Source organism: Clarias gariepinus, chromosome 18 (genome assembly GCF_024256425.1).
Source record: "Clarias gariepinus isolate MV-2021 ecotype Netherlands chromosome 18, CGAR_prim_01v2, whole genome shotgun sequence".
Classification (NCBI taxonomy): domain Eukaryota; kingdom Metazoa; phylum Chordata; class Actinopteri; order Siluriformes; family Clariidae; genus Clarias; species Clarias gariepinus.
Genome location: NC_071117.1, coordinates 16,814,225 through 16,834,703, shown reverse-complemented (window position 1 = coordinate 16,834,703; position 20,479 = coordinate 16,814,225). Strand labels below are relative to the sequence as shown.

Below are 20,479 nucleotides of genomic sequence, written 5' to 3'. Positions count from 1 at the left end.
ATATATATATATATATATATATATACTTTTTAATGAATTATTTTATAATTAACTGTGTGTGGATTTATTATTTATTTTTTAGGCAGGAGATAAATAATCATGGAGCTTAGTAAAACCTTCAAACAGTTATTAATACAGGTGTTAACTTTTGCACATTATTAATGATAATTTATGGTTGGCCAATTCTAACTAATTTAATAACACTTGTCAATAAATGAAAAGCTCAAATGTGGCTATCCAATTTCAACCCAATGCAATATACAATTTAATATCAAATTAATTTAATGTGTTTTTTATATTAAAATGTTTTGATATCATCACCATTCTTAACCCTCCTGAAACTTACAGTATATCTGCTCCTTATATCGTCTTGCTCAAATAAACAACATTGTTTCCCACTTCTGGTTCTGGATTATAAATAAGCCCAGTAACAGGGAGATGACAGACTTGAAAGACTTTCTGGCTTCCTCCAGGAGATGTCAGTGTTGGCCCACAGAGCTCTCAGCAATAATCTATTACACACACTGACACACACAGATGCAGACCGCAGCATGCTCTAATGAGTAATTTTGAGTATAAACACAGTGACATACTGGTTCATTTATATTAAATGGGGGATAAATCCATGTTTACTTCTGTAGATGTCGTGTGATTTATGTGTTTTAATCTATTTTATATTCAATGACATGGTCCATGCTTTTTATTCTTTGAAGATTTTGTCATATCCTAAAACATATGCTCTATTTCATTTGGTTTATTTGCTTATTTAAACCTTTTTAGCAACTCAGACTTTCAGGACAGGGGTAAGGACAGCTAATTAGAAACAGAAGGTAATGCATATTTCATGCCTCCAATGATTAAAACATTCACAAGGGAAAAAAAGGACTCTCCACACAGCAAGCTGTAGATGAGAATAAATAAACAGTCTCTTCATGAAACTCAATTTGTGGTTGGCACTATGGCCTCACCTCTCCAGTGTCGATGGTTTGATTCCCACTTAGGGTCTGTGTGCGTGGAGTTTGCATGTTTCACCCCGTGCTTGGTGGGTTTCCTCTGGGCCATGCCAGTTTTCTCCCACATTTTCAAATTGCTCCTACTGTATTGTGTAAGGGTGTGAGTGTATGCATGCTTGTGCCATGTGATGGATTGGAACCCTATCCACATGTTGTATTCTGCCATGTCCCCTGACTTCCCTGGGATAGGCTCTAGGCCTCCTGTAACACTCTACAGGATAAGTGGTACAGAGAATGAATCAGAGTGAAACTCAATTATATGGTGATGTTATGTGAATTTAGGTCACAGTCTGACATAAGGAGAACATCCCAATTAAGGAGCACGGCCTGCTGATGCTGGAAGAGATCCAGGATTTTACAGACCTCATCACTCTTTTTATTCAAAGACAATTCAAGTGCTTATTTGTTGCTTATATATATATATGTTTGTAATCGATTTCTTTACCCGTGTTTTAAGGTGCGTTACATCTACACAGCAAGATCCCAGTGATGCCCTTTATAGGGATTTAGATGACCACGCCAGAACAGTGAACGGGCTTTTGTCCGTGGTTCGCTTGGGACAAGGTCCCGAGACTAGTAAATGCGTCATTGTTCTCAAGACATTGTACAGTTGTTTGCGTCGAATAGTTAATCACCAGAGTGGTCCAACAGGGCCATATCCACCAGTCCCACCAAGATTTTAGACAAGCCTTAGGGGTCGCCCATGCTACATCATCTCATATGACCAGATTTGCCACTGTTTACAGTACATCTTGAGTTTTAATTGGCAAGGAATTGCATCTAACGAAGTCTATTTAAAATACAATTCTGTTCCGTTTCTTTTCTTTCTTTCTTTTTTATTTTCCTAATTTTTCTCTATAATTTAGTCATATTTAATTCCCAGCCATCACCAGGGGGCTCCCGCACCAAGGCCACCACTACCAGTCAGGGAGGGCCCACGTGACGCCAGCTGACCGAATCTTTTTAAAATGCTCGCTCAACCACTGTTGTAGGTGGCATAACGCACTCGGAGGACAGCTATCTGCTCCTTCTGCTTGTGTGAGCTCAAAGACACCCATGACTGATGCGAGAGTGCTATGTGCCTCCCCACTGGGATGGTTCAGCCAATCAGCTCTCTCTTGGCCCTTGGCTGCGAGAGGCTACAGCATTACCCAGGAATCGAACTAGCAATTTCCGGATGATAGGGCAAGCACTTAACCACAGCGCCACTCAGGGTCTTCACAAGTCTGTTCCCTTAATAATAAGCAAAACAAAACACCGGTCACAAACTAGAAGTACAAAAAATAAGATAAGAAAAATGTTGGAAGATTTCAATATAAGCCAGCCATATTTGTTTGAACCAGAGTACAGTATACTGACTGTATACTAGTAAACTAGAGTGTAAGGTTTATAATGTTTTAAACATGGATATCTATTTTTTACATAAAAAATGCATTGCTTTACTTTAAAAGGCCATTATTAACCCCATGGAGCAGTGCTATGTACCTGGTAGAGTTAAAAGAATATTTGCTAAACCTTAAACAAGTCGGAAACATAAACAACAGAAACAAACAAAAATAAAAATAAATAAAGATCCAATCATAGGATTTTTTGGCCCTATATATTTGTGTAAAATTTTCTTACTGTGAAATCCCTATTGAACAGACAATTGACTAGCCTAATAATAATGCAAGCACTTTATAAGAATTGCTGATTAAACTGTTACCTTCAACATCTTGCAAGTGGACCCTCCTCTGCTCTGCTCTGTTTTCATCAGCCCTTTTATTGCTCCCGCTCTCTAACCACTGAATGTCAAACAAGTCATCCATTAATTCAGCCGTGAGTGAATTCATCTGGTGGCAAAATAAAAGTCTGAAAGATTCTGGATGTTGCTGAATCTTAGCAAAGATCCCCAGGGTCTTCAGTCCTTCACAAAACCTAAATAAAAATTATTAATAAATCACAATTGTACAACCTTATACAAAATATTTTGTTAGAACACAAAACAAACACACACCACATAAAAGACGATTGTTTATGACAAATTTGTGAAGTCCGAAAAAAACTAATTTTAATTTTAACATTAATTTAATTTTTTTAATTAAGCACAGTGTCAAAGAACACCATAATATAAAATCAAATACTATATATATATATATATATATATATATATATATATATATATGAGAGAGAGAGAGAGAGAGAGAGAGAGAGCCAAGCAAACATAAATTAGGGCTGGGTATTAATACATAATATACGATTTAGTTAGATTTCCATTCACAATTCACATTCATAATTAAATTAGATTCATCTGGCAATATTTTAAGCACATATCTATAAAGCAAACAAATTACCAAACTAATGTTGTAAACTATGCTGGAAACCCAGCTGTATGAAGATAAAATAAAATAAAAAACGGTCTTTATGGTCTAAAGAACGGACACTCTTGTAGTCAAAAGAGACTTTAGAGAGTGGGAGGGTCTGAAAATGAATGCTGAAGTTGCTGCATGATTTTATGTTAAAAATGGTTTGCTTGTGTTGCATAGCGTGTTCATGAATTTGGGGGCAGAAAAATGAAGGCAGGGATGCACCTTTAACCTAAAGCAGCTTAGTGGTGTCACCAGATAAAATTTCAAAAATTTACTTTTACATTTTGTTATAAAAATGAAAAAAATCTAAAATAAAGATGGGAATGGAATTTTAAAAAATGCATATTGAGATAAGCCATATCGTCGGCTACATCCTCCGGCTTCATGGTCGGCTAGATCCTCCAGAATCGGTCTGCACATGTCTGGGCCCTTAGCTATGCAGTTAAAAAGGATCTTTAAAAAGCAACTTGGTGCTGCTCCTCCATGCACTAGACTGACTGCCACTGCTCTCCTTTCTATAAAATTTTTGTCCTCTCGAATAGCTGATATAAAAACAAAAATATTAACACAATAGCTTTTTCAGAAAATTTGAACTTTAAACATACTTCTAGGACTTGATGATAAAATAAAAACAATATTGTGATATAATTTTCTATTCTAAAATGTTGCACTATGCAAACAACATTTAATAAGCAAATGTGCCAAAAGCAAGATAAAATAGCATTATTTGTTTGAACCCTGTGTCAAATAGACCAATGACAAATGCGAAGTTCTCAGATACAAAGCTCAAATGCCATTTAAACCGTCTTAAAGCCTAATGAAACAGCACTGACATTCTCAACAACACAAGAAACACTGTGTTACACAACGATCCAGTCAGAAGGCTTTTTAGTCCACAAATCACCCAACATGAACTAGAACCATGGTACTGTGGCAGAAACATAGGATATTCACACTATTTGACATGGCTTCATCTGTAGCATTTTATTATATTATTACATTTATTAAAGGAATAATTTAATATAATTACAGTATTTTTGTTAAGTTATAGCAGTTTTAGTACATTTGTATGATGCCAAATACTTTAGGCCACTGTTTTTAAATACCATAGAAACAGCAGTCACTTTTTTCCATGGTAATGATAATGCATGGTTTTCCCTGGGGTTACCAGGTAAACCATAAGAAGGCCAATGGTTAATTTTAATTAAAATTTACCCTAATAAATTAATGTGGTTAAGATGTTGTTAATATTTTCTATAATATGTATGTATTTACATCTGCAGATGCAAACGTGCATCTTTAAGAGGCAAAACATGTACTATTCATTTGTGAAATGTTCACCTGTTTGACAAATGTTTGTCACGTTCCGGTGATAAGGAGTCTGATGATAAAACCAAAATTAACAGTCTGGTTTATGCAACTTTTGCCCAGCAAAAATCTGCCTTTAAACTTAAAGATTTATTTTTTGTGATAATAATTAATATCATCTGATATGAAAGATTTTATTGGTAATAATTTTATTATCCGTATCGCCCTGCCCTACATACTTCATTCACTAAATTTATGACATACATACAGCAAATACACTTTGATACCTTGTGAATCTAGTGAGGCTCCCCTCTTTCCCTTCAAACAATGAAGAACGCATCAGTGCTTTTAGGAGAAGGCGAAAAAATTCCCTCCTAGGACCTCCCAGATCAATGGCTTCTCTTTATACCTGCCTTCGTCATCAGAAAACCTAATGACCATTCTGTCATTAGGGTTGTATGAGACTCTTCTAAAGCCACATATTGCACCATTCAATACTGCTGCACGGTTTATATTAAACTGATTTTTTCCGAAGGTTTTGCTTGACTGGAATGTCCTCTGTTAAGGCAATGCTATAAAAGATCTCAACATATTTTGCTCTGTTTAATGTTTGATCCACTACCATAACAATTATTTCTATGGATTGTAGATGCAATTGCAATTGATGCTAGCCATTATACAGTAGCATTTTAAAGATCCTTATTCTCATCCGCATCCTCTGAAATTCCCTACATAATGGTAAGGTAAGTATTGTAATCACTTTCCCAGGAAGTGTTGCTAGTTGTGATTAATTGGGCAGAACTGGAGAACTGGCCAGCAGATGAAGACGGTGCATCTGAAGAGAACTGATCTCTGGTGGAGCACTGGGCACTAGTGGAAGACTCGCCATTCGAACTGTCAGATGACTTGTCACCCTCAAAGAAGCTTTCATCCAAATCTATTTTGGCCTAGGAAAAGTATAACAAGGAAGACATAACTTCAATTTCTTGCCAACAAATATGGATTTTTCATACACTTAAATCTTGTTTTTTTTTTTTTTTGCAACACACATTATTCTTAGCTGGTGAAGTGGTCTTCATGGTCTTACAGTATATATACAGTAAGGTCTTTAACTTGAAAACTTTCTGAATCAAGCCACCAGTAAGTTCTTGACCATCACTTAACTTTGGAGTAATCAGCCTGTTTCCACACCCCGCCAATATTTCCAAGCTGTGTACAACAAAAACCCCCTTTAAAAAAAAAGTTTATTATTTTAAAGGGATAGTTCACCCGAAAATGAAAATTCTGTCATTTCTCACCCTCATATTGCTTCACGCATGTAGGAGATTCTTTTTTGTTTTGAACTTAAAGATATTTTAAAGGAAATGAAGATCCCTAATGACTTCCACAGTACAAAGGAAGTCAAGAGAGACTCATCAACTGTTTGATTACACATTTTTATAAAAAAACACATGTTTTTCACACATTTGAAAGAACTCAAGGTAGAGTAAATTATGACAATTTTCATTTTTGGATAAACTATCACTTCATAATGTTAATTAGCTCATGATCTACTATTCTATAACATAAATGGTGGCTTCGTGCCAGAATTACCATTGTTTTAAGATGATAATGTGACGTTTTACTTTAACCTATGCATCTCATAGGTGTTTGTTTGCTGAGAGTTTGTATGTGTGTGTACAGTATCTGCGCGCATCTCATAGATGTAAGTGCGTGAAAAGTTTGTATGTGTGTGTGTGTATGTGTGCGCATATTATAGGTGTGTGAGCGCGTCACGCAGAGAGTTTGTGTGTGTGTGTGTGCGTGCATTTTATATGTAGTTGTTTAAGCACTTAGTAGTATATATGTATGTGTGACTGTTTCATATATGTGTATGCACATGTTTCATATGTGTGTGCATGAGTAAAGTGTGATCTAAGCCCTATACGGCTTATATGCTAAACCATCGCAAATATGACTTTATAATTTTTTATAACAATTTTTTTAATATATTACAGGATTTATTTTGTAATGGTAACACACACACACACACACAGTATATACAGTATATATAGTATACTGTATATGGTTTTTGTTTTAGATAGCATGGTCTGGTGCAATAATTCTGCTGTTTAAAATGTTGATAAAACATTAAGAGAAAACATATAATTCCTTTTCTATCACCCCAGGCATCAAATAAATGCTTCACTTTGTTTGTTTTATTGACCTTCCTGGATTATTACAATTTCTGTTTGCAGAAAGGGTTAACTGCAGGAGGAGAGAAAAAAATGTTAGATCTTGTTTTAATGATTATTAATAATACTATTTCCTCTGACAACATTATTAATATTGAAAGATTGGTTGATGTTTCTAACTTATCATTTTCATTTTACAAATAACACTGGTATGTTTTTTTATGTTTCTCATTTTTCTCGAAATAAATTCTTTAATTTTTAACTTACAGAACAACCATAACATTATCTATCTTTTTTTTAATTATTATTATTTATAATTTGCAAAACATGCAACACTCGCAAAGCTTTTGAGAGTTGGAGAGTCTGGTGTAGAGATGGCATGGGACCTGCAGGTAATAAAATAAATAAATAAATAAATAAATAAAAAACACCTGAAGATCTAAACTTAAGCTTTAAATTTAAAGAACTTTAAATGCTTCTTTATTTTTTTAAAGGCTTCTTAATAGCGCCTACATTCTGCTCACATTATTGCTATTCCTTAGTGAATATTGAAAGCAGCCTAAAAGTTAACACTATAATCCCATACAGGAGGAAAACCATATGTAATGATTGATCTGAACTTTAATTGGAAGTGTAGAGAGAGATGGATGGCGAGTTGAGTTTGGCATGAGGATTCATTTGGTAAATGAAGCAAACAAAATTAATGAAGGCTGGAAAGATGAAAGAACAAAAGACCCTCTTGAAAGGCATAAATAATTACACATTGTACTTCCTTCAACTTTTGGCCTTTGAGAAAGGTCAGAATAGATTGGAGCCTGCTCTAGCTAGCAAAAAGCATTGTAATGAAAATTCTGTGCTTTTTTCAAAGGTCTCCTTTGTGAGCGGGACAGTAAAGTTAATCTCTGTTGTCAGGAACATGAATGCACATTTGATTGTCAGCTTCAACTGAGCCTGTGTAGTTATGAGAAACAGAGATATTAGACATAAATGAGAGCCCTCCCATCTCCTCTACATTCTCTTTATATCACCTTCAAGGGTAAATGCCTGCTTTATATCTAAAGGCATTGTGATGTCTGGCAAGATGTTCAGCTTTTCCAAGTGTGGTTGGTCTTCACAATAAAAAAGACATAATTTAAGTCAGAGTGCCGTACATAACTGCCACACAGTAAATCTGAAATTTTTCATACACGCTGAGTTTGCAATCTTGCAAGCTTGAAACCAATATGCGGTAACTTGTAAATGAAGTCTATGCTCTGAAGAGATATATTACCTCTAACAAGGTGTAAGGGGTAAAATGGCAAATGGTTTCCAAAAGAAATGAAGGCATGCGTGAGAGAGAGAGAGAATACAGTGTGATATAATGTACTGTATATTGATATATATGATTATATTATGATAATATTATTAATATTATTTTAATATAACTTCCATCATACTATTTCTCTTTTTCTGAAGTGTGTATACCTGTTTGGCTGACCCAGTATATACACTATATATACTGTATATACTAGAACCCTAATTAATTTTAGATTTACCTTGCAATTATCCATTCCCCCTTTACGCTCTATTAAATAACCTATGCTTTTCTTCCACATAGATCTCCACGTTGATACTGAATGCGCTGAACCAGAACCAGGTTCAGTTCACATTAAGACCAGGAGTTCAGATCACAGTGTACGCTGCACATTTATCTGCAGGTCAGTAATTGACTTAAAAAAAATCAAAACTTATGATATTTTTCACTGGTGGGACCTTATGAGGGCTGTGCATAAGTAAATTTCCCAAAACCTATATGAACTAAACAAAAAATGAGTAGAAATTCTTTTTCGAATTTTTTTTTTTTTTGTTAAATAAATAATGCCACATTGAAAAATCAGAAAAGAAATGTTGCTTATTGTCTAAGTTTGTATTTCCCTTATACGAAGACCTACTTTGATTAGATTGTTAAATCATACAGTATAAGCAAAAGAGGGAGTGCTAACTTTTGAGCATGAGGTTTGTGGCAGCAGCAGAATGTGTAACACCCCATGCATATACAGTACTGGTCAACTGCACACGAAAAATCTGAATGGGGAACAATGGGTTCTCATTAACTTTGATTGTAGCGTTATTGTTGGTGCCAGATGGGCTAGTTTGAGTGTTTCAGAAAATGTTAGTCTAATGGGATTTCTAAGCACACCAGTTTTTAGATTTTATAAAGAACAGTCCAACAACAATAAAAATCTACTGAGTGGCAACCCCTTGTTGGCGAAAGGGGTCAAAGGAGCAGCCAGACTGACAGGAACTTTACTTTGATTCAAGTAACCTCCTTTTATAGCTCACTAAATTGTGAGCCTTGTCAACTACAAACAGGGATTTAAAGCTTCATTGAAACCATACAGATGGAAAAAACTAAACAAAATAATAATAATAATAATAATAATAATAATAATAATAATAATAATAATAATAATAAATACAGCCCACTCTCTGCCCCATAGAGACTATAAACTTTTATTTTTGTGCATAAATATTCAAAGACCAACAGTTTCCAAATGTCTTAAAACCAGCCTGTATAATAATTTATCTTGACCTGTATCTGCATGATTTATACATTATTCTGCTGCCATATGATTGGATTTGAATAACTGTATGACTGAACAAGTGTACAGGTGTTTCTAATAAAGTGAAGTGTGTATGTATACATCATGAAGTGTGCAAGATCCACTTTTTCCACTATATTTGAGCACACAAAAACCAGAGCAATAGGCAAGAGCTATAATAATAATAATAATAATAATAATAATAAAATTAATGAAACACGTTCATTTAACCAAATACACATATAAACAAACGATTACACTGAATTATTCTCACCAGTCTAAAAGGTCATTAAAGGTTAATGCTTCTTTGAGTAGTGTTCTTTACAGCCATAGATTTTCCAATTACCTAGTTCACATGAATTGCTGTTGATATGCTGTAATATCTTTTACCACAGCACCCCTTGTGGACACCAGTGAGAATCACAGTGGCTCAGCCATGCTTATGCTTCTCTCCATGGTGGTAGTGGGTTTAGCAGTGTTCCTTCTCTATAAATTCAAAAGGTAAAGTGCACATACATATCTGATCCCTGCTTGATTAAGAAATGGCTCAAATAAGGCTTATTTTGTGGCTATGCAGATATTAGCAATGCACCGTCATCATTTACATACAGTAGGTACAGACTTTATCTACACTGTTTGGATTATTATGTAAAAGACGGCTGAGCTGCTCTACAATAATAGGGGTCGGTTGTCATTTCATTTTGTTCTGTAATGTCAAATGGATTTCCCTAGACAGGCTGCGCCTCTGTCAGCTCAGTACGATAGTCAGAGACACTCCGTCAAGTGCTGAGTGATATTTCTCAGCCATTTTCCCTGGAAGGCTTCCAGAAGATTCATTCTGTCTCAGCGTTTGCCGCCAATCAGAAATGTCAGTCAGTGCTATAGACATTATCAATATTTCAGGCTTTGGGTGTTGACCTTTATGAAATGTTAAACGATTGAGCTTCTCGGACAGGAAAGAAAAGAGCAGCAGGGGTCAATAAGACAAGATCTAGCATGGTGAGAAAGCAGGGGGGAGACATAAAGGTACAGCGGCATGGATTAAACATAAAAATAATTGTTTTTAGGAGTGTATTGGTGTAAAATTAAACTCATACAACTTCATCAGCTTTCAATGAAGTTACATTCTTTGTGTATATATAAACATAAATAAAATGTATTATTGTAATAATAGAAATTCATAATGCTTACAAGAAATATATTCTATTATAGTGATCGTCACATTCCTAAAGATTTTGCTATGAAATGATTTTCCTTTATATTCTGCCACTACTCATCCCCACTTTAAACTTTTTTTGTCACTTTTGCTGTCATTTGCTTGGCATTTCATTGTAACTCTTTCCTCAAGGAAGATCCCAGGCCTCCACCTCTATGCAGCGATGCAGAACGAAAAAGAGCAAGAAATGATCCGGAGCCCAGCGAGCCCGATGGAGAGCGAGCCAAGCAGCAGCTCTCAGAGAGAGCTTCCCACCTCGCCGGAGTCTCTGGACACCGAGCTTAACGTCAGCACCATTGGTGTGTACAGGCTCATGTTTTAAATATATGCCACATCTTTTCATTGTTGTTTTATGGTAAAAACAGTGAAATACATTCGAGGCAATCAGAGATTTTATAACTAAACTATGAAATATGATCCCTTGCCACTTCCTGGTACCACTTTCCTCATTTCCTGTTGTTGATGATTTTCCTATACTGGCATGCCTTTTTTTCCCCTTACTTAAATTAACAGTGAAAAGCTGTATGTTTGCCCCTGAAATTTGTGTTCTTAGCTATCAAATATTGAGCATACATAAACATTTTATGAAGAAAATAACTGTAAGAAATAGCAAATGAATTGGATCTTACTAGTCCTTGCAAGGTGAACAAATTGTACCAGGTACCAATCAAAACACCTTAGTTATAACAAAAAAGAAAAGCCTAAAATCAATTAAAAGTAGTAACAGGACAAATATTCTGTCTGATGACTTATCATACAGAAAATTGCATTTTCTTGAATGGTACAGTGCAGTTTTTACATAAACATGCAAAATTCAGACTGGAGTCCATGGAGAGATAAAGAAATCATATAGCCTGAAAGTCACTTTGGAAGCAAAGGTTGTGTGTGCAAATGAAGAGAACCCAAAGGTAAGTATTAAATCTGCAGAGGCCAATTTGCATTTTTCATTAGTTGTAGACAAAATGATACCATTTATTAATCCTAAATAAGGAGCGTGTTTATGTAAATCATGTCTTCGAGTCGTAGGATGTTTCTTAAATTGATGACTCATTGCCACTGTTATGTTGATTTCACATTGAATATTTAGCACGCATTCACACTTCTGATGCCAGCTGCATTTAAACAGTGCCTTTGAGAAGATTTCCAGTTCTGTTTATCTTTTTAACAAAATGCAAACTCATGTTTCCGTACTTTTCTTCCACCACCTCCAGTCGCTGTTTTACTTCAGTTTCAGCGAGTCTCTCTGAGATCCGAACTTGCTGTGCTTACTGAGAACAATTAACGCAAACAAAACCTCATTTACATGTTGTTTTCTATCCCTACTTTGCATGTGACTTGAATCGCACAATTAGTTTTTGTAAACGTCTGCTAATTGTGTGTGCGGTTTATCCAAATAGCAAATCACAACTGAGTACCCAGTCAAGGCTGTTTTCTTCATTATAGCCTAAACACAGGCAACATTTGTACTCAAGTGTATAGGGATTGGGAAGCACATGCATGTGGTGATCATTATAGTCAATAAAAAGAATAGATTTAGCTGCACTGTATGAGGTTTTTCCTGGCAATGTGTACGGAGCTCCTTCAATAATCAGTGGCCCAAGAAAATGACTAATAGCAGGCTCATTCATATACAAATAGGACTTCCAGGGCATGAGCCAGTTTTTCTGAAGGAATCTCTCAAACACTTTATGCACTTTTGTTAATGCCATGGATCAGTGCATTATTTAAATCATGTTTTACACATCTTCTAGGTTATTTGTATCTTTTGTTTTTAAAAATATTCAGTTATCTGAACTAACTGATTCCAAGAGTGGTGATAATACAGCACAACAGCACCAGACATATCATTTTACATCACAGTTGTTTATGTATCTTTTATATTTATCATTAATAAAAACCAACTGTTGGTGACCAGCATGGGTAAAAGTAGGTCAGTGCTGTCCTCAGTACTGGAAAGAGAGGAGAGCAGCTGCCTGCCAAGACCCACATGGAACCAGTCATGGAAGTACTTTCAAGCCAGAAAACACATATGATAATGTTATGAAATCTTAAACATTACTGTCTCCTTAGTAATTGCTTCATACTTAATTGCCTTTGAACCGTCCACATGCTACAAAGCTAAATATCTTCTAACACAAGGTTAAATCTCACAAAACTCCTGATCAAGGGCGCTACTAGTTATGTGGACCAAGGAACCGTACACACTACATAGCACACTAGATTTACATTTCATGTATTTGGCATTCAACCCCAGAAACGCCTAAGTTAGCTGATATTTTATAGCAGTAAAAGTGGGAATATAAAGTAAATCTTGTAAGTTTCTCAGCACTGTCCACCACCTCCATCGTGTATTATACTCAGCTTTTGGCTACATACTGTAGTACCAGAAAGAATTTAGAGCTACTTTCACCCCTCTTAATTACACTAACTGTCGGTTACTAACTGTCGCCAAATCCTGCATTAGCAGGTATTTATTTCTGCTACTCCTGAAAGGATGTGCGTTACTAAGGGAGAAAATGATTGGTTAAATAAAGAAACAAATCATAATCTGTTGTTAGAGTAATAAATGGCCTGTAAAGAACTGTTGGAAGAAAGGTACAGTACAGTATATCACAAGCGGGGGAGTGCTGTTGTGCTTGAATATGATCATGTTCCAAATACTGAAGGCTTCACAACAGTGCTGATATTTAGTACAACATTACAATCGTGTAACTGTTTAACAAATGACATTTATTGCTGACATATTGTATTTGGGTGAGTCTTTTGTAGATTGTGATATCGATGATGATATAGCCATCCATGGTTAGGAGGTAGATGAGAAAAACAGACCATAAAATTGGTGGGGTGGCGTACTCCCTGCAACACTGACAACACTGACTTCCAATCACAGCTTACTGTATCTGTGAGGAAGATGGTGGATAGTTTTCTTACATTCCTTTAAATAGCTTACATAGCCCTCATATGTTATCCTTCACTCTCGCTATTTAGTAGCTGCCGAACTGGCTAATGAATGTGTAAGTAAAAAAAAAATAATAATAATATATATATATATATATATATATATATATATATATACTGTGTAGTGTATATATATATACTGCGTATATAGTGATGTACAGTATAGAGTGATGTTAGAGCAAATATTTAATGCTGCAGTTGAAATGTATTTTGCTTCAGTGCATTCATCTCAGTATGCCATACATCTTGAGTTTTACTCTAGTCTTTAACACAACTGACAGCTCTTTCTGCTTCTCTTCTCTCTTTTGTCCTCTCTGGATGCAGAATGCATTAAACCTCATCCACGTGTCAGAATCTCAACAGAACCTCCTGTCTACATCGACGTCTGACTTTTCCAGACCGCCACTGCAAAGGGACATTGATCATCCGATCACAAAAAGGTTTTAAGCTTTATACAGTACCTGTGCATGTTGGACATTGACACTTTACTGTGCTTTGTGAATACCAGACAAAAACTGTGTACAGGTTTTTTATACATATGTCTATCGAATAAGAGAACATTTTTAATGATGTTTATTTATAAGAAATGATCAGTACATACACAATCATAAAAGGCCAGCATGTATAATAATCTAAAAGGGTAAAAGTTAAAAAGGGAGCGTAATAATTTTACATCTATTTACTTCAATGTATTACTTTACAATGAAGTGGTACAATGAAGTGGTACGATATTTATCTGTCTGTCAGTTTATGTAATATAAATGCAAGAGATTTTAAATTTATGATTTTGAGTAAAATTGTAATTTAAGGTACATTCCGCACTCAAACATGAATTTTGTATAGACCTTTAGCCAACATGTAAACTTATTATTATTATTATTATTATTATTATTATTATTATTATTATATCTCTTTCTATCTATTTAGTTTCAGTGTGATTTTAAACAAATTGGAATAAACATAATTAGTACAGTTGTAAAGACTTCCTCCCCTTTTTATTTTATTATTATTATTATTATTTATTTATTTTTACTTAAACTATATACAAGTCTACACTCTCCCTAAGAGGACATAAAATAATAGAAGTGTGGACAATTCTAAAGGAAAAAAATTAAAGTGTTAACTTAAAAAAAATATCTCTATATATAATTTGTAATTAAAAATCACTGAATCTTGTGAATAATCTTTTCTTTTTCTTTTTCTATCTTAAGCAAAATGATTAAATGTGGACAGGTTTTTATCATAATCCCATTCAACAGTATAATATGTTTCATGCACTTTTTCATTATTGCTTTCAGTTCACACTCAAAGGGAAATTTACACTATATTTAAGCATATAGTGAGTATATATGTATTAATATTTAATATAGGATACATTCCTCCTGCTACTTAGCAGTATATTATTATTATTATTATTATTATTATTATTATTATTATTATTATTTGTAATAGTAGTACTGTAAGATTCCCCATTTTAGTTATGGATTTAGATGTGTATTAGAAAAAAATGATTTTATATCAATAAATGAAGTAATTTGCTGATACTAATGAACTTTTTCACCTCAGTGTAAAGCTCTGATTTTGTCTTGTGTCAGCAATGTACTGTTCTACAGACTGTGTTAGAAATAACAGTGTATTATCTTAGCATCATAAATTATCTTACTATAAGTCTGTACCAGTTTTAAGTGTACATTAACAGTTAAATAAAAACTGTTTTTTTCTTTCATTTTTAAATGTTTTAAAACCACTCAAAAATGCATTGCAACTTCTTTTTCTTCTAATTCTATAATCTGATGAATGTACAGTAAGTGGGGTAACATCTTTATTACTGACTTCAAATGTGCTGCATGTTTATAAATTACTTCATGTTTAAAAACACAAATATCCTTTTATATTTATTCGTTGTTTGTTTATTCGTTTTATTTAATTTCGTTAAATCCTGGAGATCTCTGTACAGAGCATAATGCCATTATGTATAAAAGCTGTGTGAGCTGATTGTCTTTATTCAGAGATGTAGGACGATGACACTCATAAGAAGCTTTTGAGATAATTAATATGGGTATTGATTAAATGCCTGAAAGCAAAAGGCCATAAATGAAACACCAGCAAATGAATACTAATCTGAGCCCCACACACTTTGCAGACAGTAAATAAATAATTCAATAAATAAATAATTTTTATTTATTAACTTGCCTCCATATGGGAAAATAGGTAAAGACCTTGTATGGCTTATATTATGACGTTAAAACAGATAACAGGTTTCCCAAAAACTTTCCATGATTTGCAAGTTTGAAAATGTGCTGCGAATCAAAATATTATGCAAAAGATAGCCAAAGTTCTAACAAATTATGGACGTTTGTTTTATTTCATATGAATAAAGTAAGAAAAAGTCTAATGAAATAAGTGAGACTTAGTGGGAAGGAATTACTCTGTTTAAAAATTTACACTGGTGGTTATCACCACAACAGACTGCGATTGGTAGGGTTGCCAGTGGCACATTTAGTTGGCATAAACTCTGAATCTGCCAAGATATTTTTTAATATAAATACATCAACCAAGTAATTTAATAAATCTAATAAATTTTTCCCAAATTAAAGGCAATGTTTAAGTGTAGAGATTGCATCCATGACACACAGAACCATTTCTATGGTAAGAGATAGACTGATCAGCCATAATATTAATACATAACTATTGATTGTCAATTATATAGCAGTAAATGGATGACAGGACCATGGACACCCAAGGTTCACTCATGGCCACGGGGACCAAAGGCCAAATCCCACAGAAAAGCCACTGCCTCAGAAATCACTGAAAAAGTCAGTGCTGGCCATAATAGAAAGGCACCAGAGGACCCAGTGCACACATGGCCCAAGCCTGCCGACCTGACCTTCAAACTTTTCAGATTCCTATCTGATCAAGCACCGAACAAACAAGTCTGATACATGGAGGCCCCACCACACAACCCACTAGTGTGGATCACCCAAAGGATCCGCCATTAACGTCCTTGTGCCAGACACCTCAGCACACACCATGAGGAGTCACGCCATGAGGGGCAAAAGCCACCCTAGTGGCACAAGGGGAACCCAACACTTAGCGTTTCATAATCTTAATGTTTTAATAAGTTATGGCTGATTGGTGTATGTGGTTTTTAAGAGATAGTCAGTTGAACCCTTTGCTGAAACCTGGATACTCTGGTTAAAAATATGTGTCCTGGTCTGTGAAACCCAGCTGAAGTCTTTCTTATGATACAGTACATAAAATGATATGTAGTATGGTTTTATGTAAAAATTTATATATAATAAAATTAATTGGGTTTTCACAGAGTGGCTCAAATACTGTAATGGTTCTACTGTGTTTGTCTTTCAACCTTTGACATTAGTGGCGGGAAACACGTGCTACAGTATATTAAACACGGTTTTAAAAAGTTTGTGTTGATTGTTTAAAAAATCTATGTGGCTGTATTTTATTGCCAATGTCAGTTACAGGATTACTTATATAGATATATGGATATCAGCCATGACTTTCAGTCATGTGAAATCAAAAAAGTTTTTTCACTCATTACAATAAATAAGGTTGTTTTTTAGCATGAGACTACACTGCATATCCAGACGTGTACAATTCTTAAATATAGTTCATTTACTTTCTAAAAAAAAAAAACAACAACAAAGAGTAGACTATAGACTACAGAAAAAGGACATACAGTACTGTAGTATCACACAAACACTCAGTTTGCCAACAGAAGCAGCAAACGAGAGCCCAAAAACCACACCCCTCTCAAGAGGTAGCAAGATTATTTTTGTAGAAAATGAGATTTATTACTGTAAAGTTTTTATATAAAACAAGCTAATTCAGTGTATAATTGCTTCTTTTTTTCTTTCTTTCTTTCTTTATTCATTCTCAGCACAGTATCATGTGATTTTTTTATTTTATTTTAGCTTGATGCATTTACAATCATATTTATTATTCAGTGAAGTACATGTTTGTGTGTTTTGGTTTTCTTACCATATTTGTAAAAATAAAATACAAAAATACACTATCTAATTTGCTGAAGTATAGATAAAAAAAATGAAGTATCATTAATGTGTATGTGTGTGTGGACAATTTTTTCAATTGCATATTAATCCTTGTTTGAAAGCATTAAATTAAATAATTTAGTTGAAATGAATTTCAGTTTTGAAACACAGTTAATTCAATGATTATATTTGCTAACTGAGAATAATAGTTACAAATAGCTGTTGTTTTTACACATCAGCATGATTAAAGTGTATCTAATAATCTTATTCATGTCAGAAATACTGATGCACAAATATACCATTAAATTTGCTGGCTAATTTTTTATTTTTTTTTATCTCCTAACTCAATGCTTGCACATTGTATTTAAACTCTTAACACCATCCTTTCTATTCACTATATGCTTATGACATAAAGTAAGTAATAAGTTTATAGTATTTCCTGCAATGTTTTAATATAATATATCTTAAATTTTATTTAGGTTATACAAATGACATTTATTAATTAACTTTGTGTTGGTTGACCATATAAGAATTATGCTGATTAGTCATAACATTAAAATCATTAAGAATGAAACCACCTACTATACGTTTTAGGTTCTGCTTGAACAACAGGGTAACCTGTGGCCCCTCTGGGCGTAGCTTCATGAGATCTCTTGTGGGAATGCTGTGGTCCCATGAGACCCAGAAATGATGAAACATTGGTGCAATTTAATAACAAGAAACTAAAGAGAGGCATAGAAAACTTTCTCTTAAAGAAAAGAAAAATGTTTATTAAAATCCTCTGGGGTCTGCGGGTGTTTTGGGGACTTGGAGAAGTTTGACGTGCCCTAACATTGGCAATTTTTTCAGTTACTTATACCCATAAAATATAAAATGGCTAAATTGTAATTACACTGTATTTAGTACAAACTGGGCTACAATAACATGTTAGCAGCATGTACGTACAAGTTTGTATTTTGGGGAAAACAACAGGTATGAAAAAGCAAAAAGTTGATTAACTAAAATGATGGCCACAAAACCCATTTTAAATTGTAATAAATGGGCCACAAAAAACATTTATAACATTTGTCTCCAAGACTACAAGTTTTTCCTTTAAAGCAATATGAAAATTATCCTGCTCACTAATTCACAAAGAACAAATATATTGTGATTTAAATTTTTGAGACACTATTTGTTTAGAAAGGCCATATGCAAGGAGGCATGAATCATTAATAATGTGGTAATTCACACCAGTGAAGACAAAGACCAGCAAAATAAGCCTTTATGAGCTAACCAGGTATGTGACTGAGAGGAAAGTCCTACAAGAAAGGAATTTGAGGGCAAAAGAAATACATCCTACAGTACCGCTCAAAAATTTAGGATCACTTGCTAATTTATTTTCTACATTCTACAACAATACTGGGGATTTCAAAAATCTGAAATAACACATATGGAGTTAGGTAACTATGTAACCACAACAACAATCAGATGTCATTGTAAGACATCCTTTATGGAATAGTTCTTGCAAGAACAGTCAAGTGCATTTGCAAAACCCATCAAGCACCATAATGAAACTGGCTCTCATGAAGACCTTCCCAGGAAGGCGAGACCAAAACCTACCTCTGTGCTGAGAAGAAGTTCATTAAGAGTTACCAGCCTCAAAAATCATCAATTTACAACCAGCACCTCAGATGAGAGCCTTTATGAAGGCTTTACAAAACATGCAGATACAGCTCAATATTAACTGGAGATTATTGCATATTTTGGATGCAACAGGTGTTCAGGGTAAAACATTGCAAACAAGAATAGTGCAGGACAAAAAAAAAAGTGTATTATTTATACAGGCACACATCTCGAAAACAGCCACTCTCGAAAAAACAGTTCCTGTTTAACTGAAGACACAGGTAAACAGCACATACAGTACATGGCATTTCCATGTTTTTTTTTTTTTCTTTCAGCTTGCCATGAACTGCTTTGCAATGCACAGAGAACCTGCAACCAGCAGTGGCAACATTCCCAGCATAAGAGGTCAGCACAGCTCCTGGAACTGGACTCCCCACTTGTCCATTTCGGACACCACAATGCTCTTTGTAAAAGTTTTTCCATATACTTTTTATGGGGCAGGTTACCATATAGTTCTTTATGCCCAATGAAAGCATTGGTGGCAGTGATGGCCAAAAAGTTTAGATGAATATTGTTATATCATTGTTTTGTATTGTGCAGTGTAGTAATATAAAAGCTAATCAGCCAGGCAACAACCCCCATGCGATGGTTGTACCGGTGCAGGACATGGTAATGTCTTTGTCCTCCATGTACCTTGTAATTTCACCCTCCTCTGCACAGTGTCTCCTGTACACACAGAATGTATGGCGGAACAGGCAGATGCATCTTGTGTGTCCATCCACTGATGGTGCTGGCGAAGGCAAGGGTGATGCAGACACATTGTTAAATATAAATGAGTAAAAATATTGGTATAGTACATAGTATATATATATATATATATATACAGTGGTGTGAAAAACTATTTGCCCCCTTTCTGATTTCTTAATCTTTTGCATGTTTGTCACAAAAAATGTTTCTGATCATCAAACACATTTAACTATTAGTCAAAGATAACACAAGTAAACACAAAATGCAGTTTTTAAATGATGGTTTTTATTATTTAGGGAGAAAAAAAATCCAAACCTACATGGCCCTGTGTGAAAAAGTAATTGCCCCCTAAACCTAATAACTGGTTGGGCCACCCTTAGCAGCAATAACTGCAATCAAGCGTTTGCGATAACTTGCAACGAGTCTTTTACAGCACTCTGGAGGAATTTTGGCCCACTCATCTTTGCAGAATTGTTGTAATTCAGCTTTATTTGAGGGTTTTCTAGCATGAACCGCCT

The 20,479-nt window shown here is 34.6% G+C and overlaps 1 protein-coding gene across 2 annotated transcripts in view; it reads left to right on the top strand.

Annotated features, from left to right (window-relative positions):
- LOC128506861 (VPS10 domain-containing receptor SorCS1) overlaps window positions 1–14,449 on the top strand; it is a 254,147-nt gene extending 239,698 nt beyond the window's left edge. The window contains exons 24-27 of one of the 2 annotated variants that reach the window (XM_053477466.1): window positions 8,441–8,540; window positions 9,821–9,926; window positions 10,774–10,940; window positions 13,924–14,449. In XM_053477466.1, the coding sequence (XP_053333441.1) occupies window positions 8,441–8,540; window positions 9,821–9,926; window positions 10,774–10,940; window positions 13,924–13,988 (438 nt within the window). In that variant the 3' untranslated portion in view covers window positions 13,989–14,449. Of the gene's footprint in view, window positions 1–8,440; window positions 8,541–9,820; window positions 9,927–10,773; window positions 10,941–13,923 lie in introns of those variants that run through there. The other variant, XM_053477467.1, reaches the window with a different exon arrangement.
- Window positions 14,450–20,479: the final 6,030 nt, after the last annotated feature.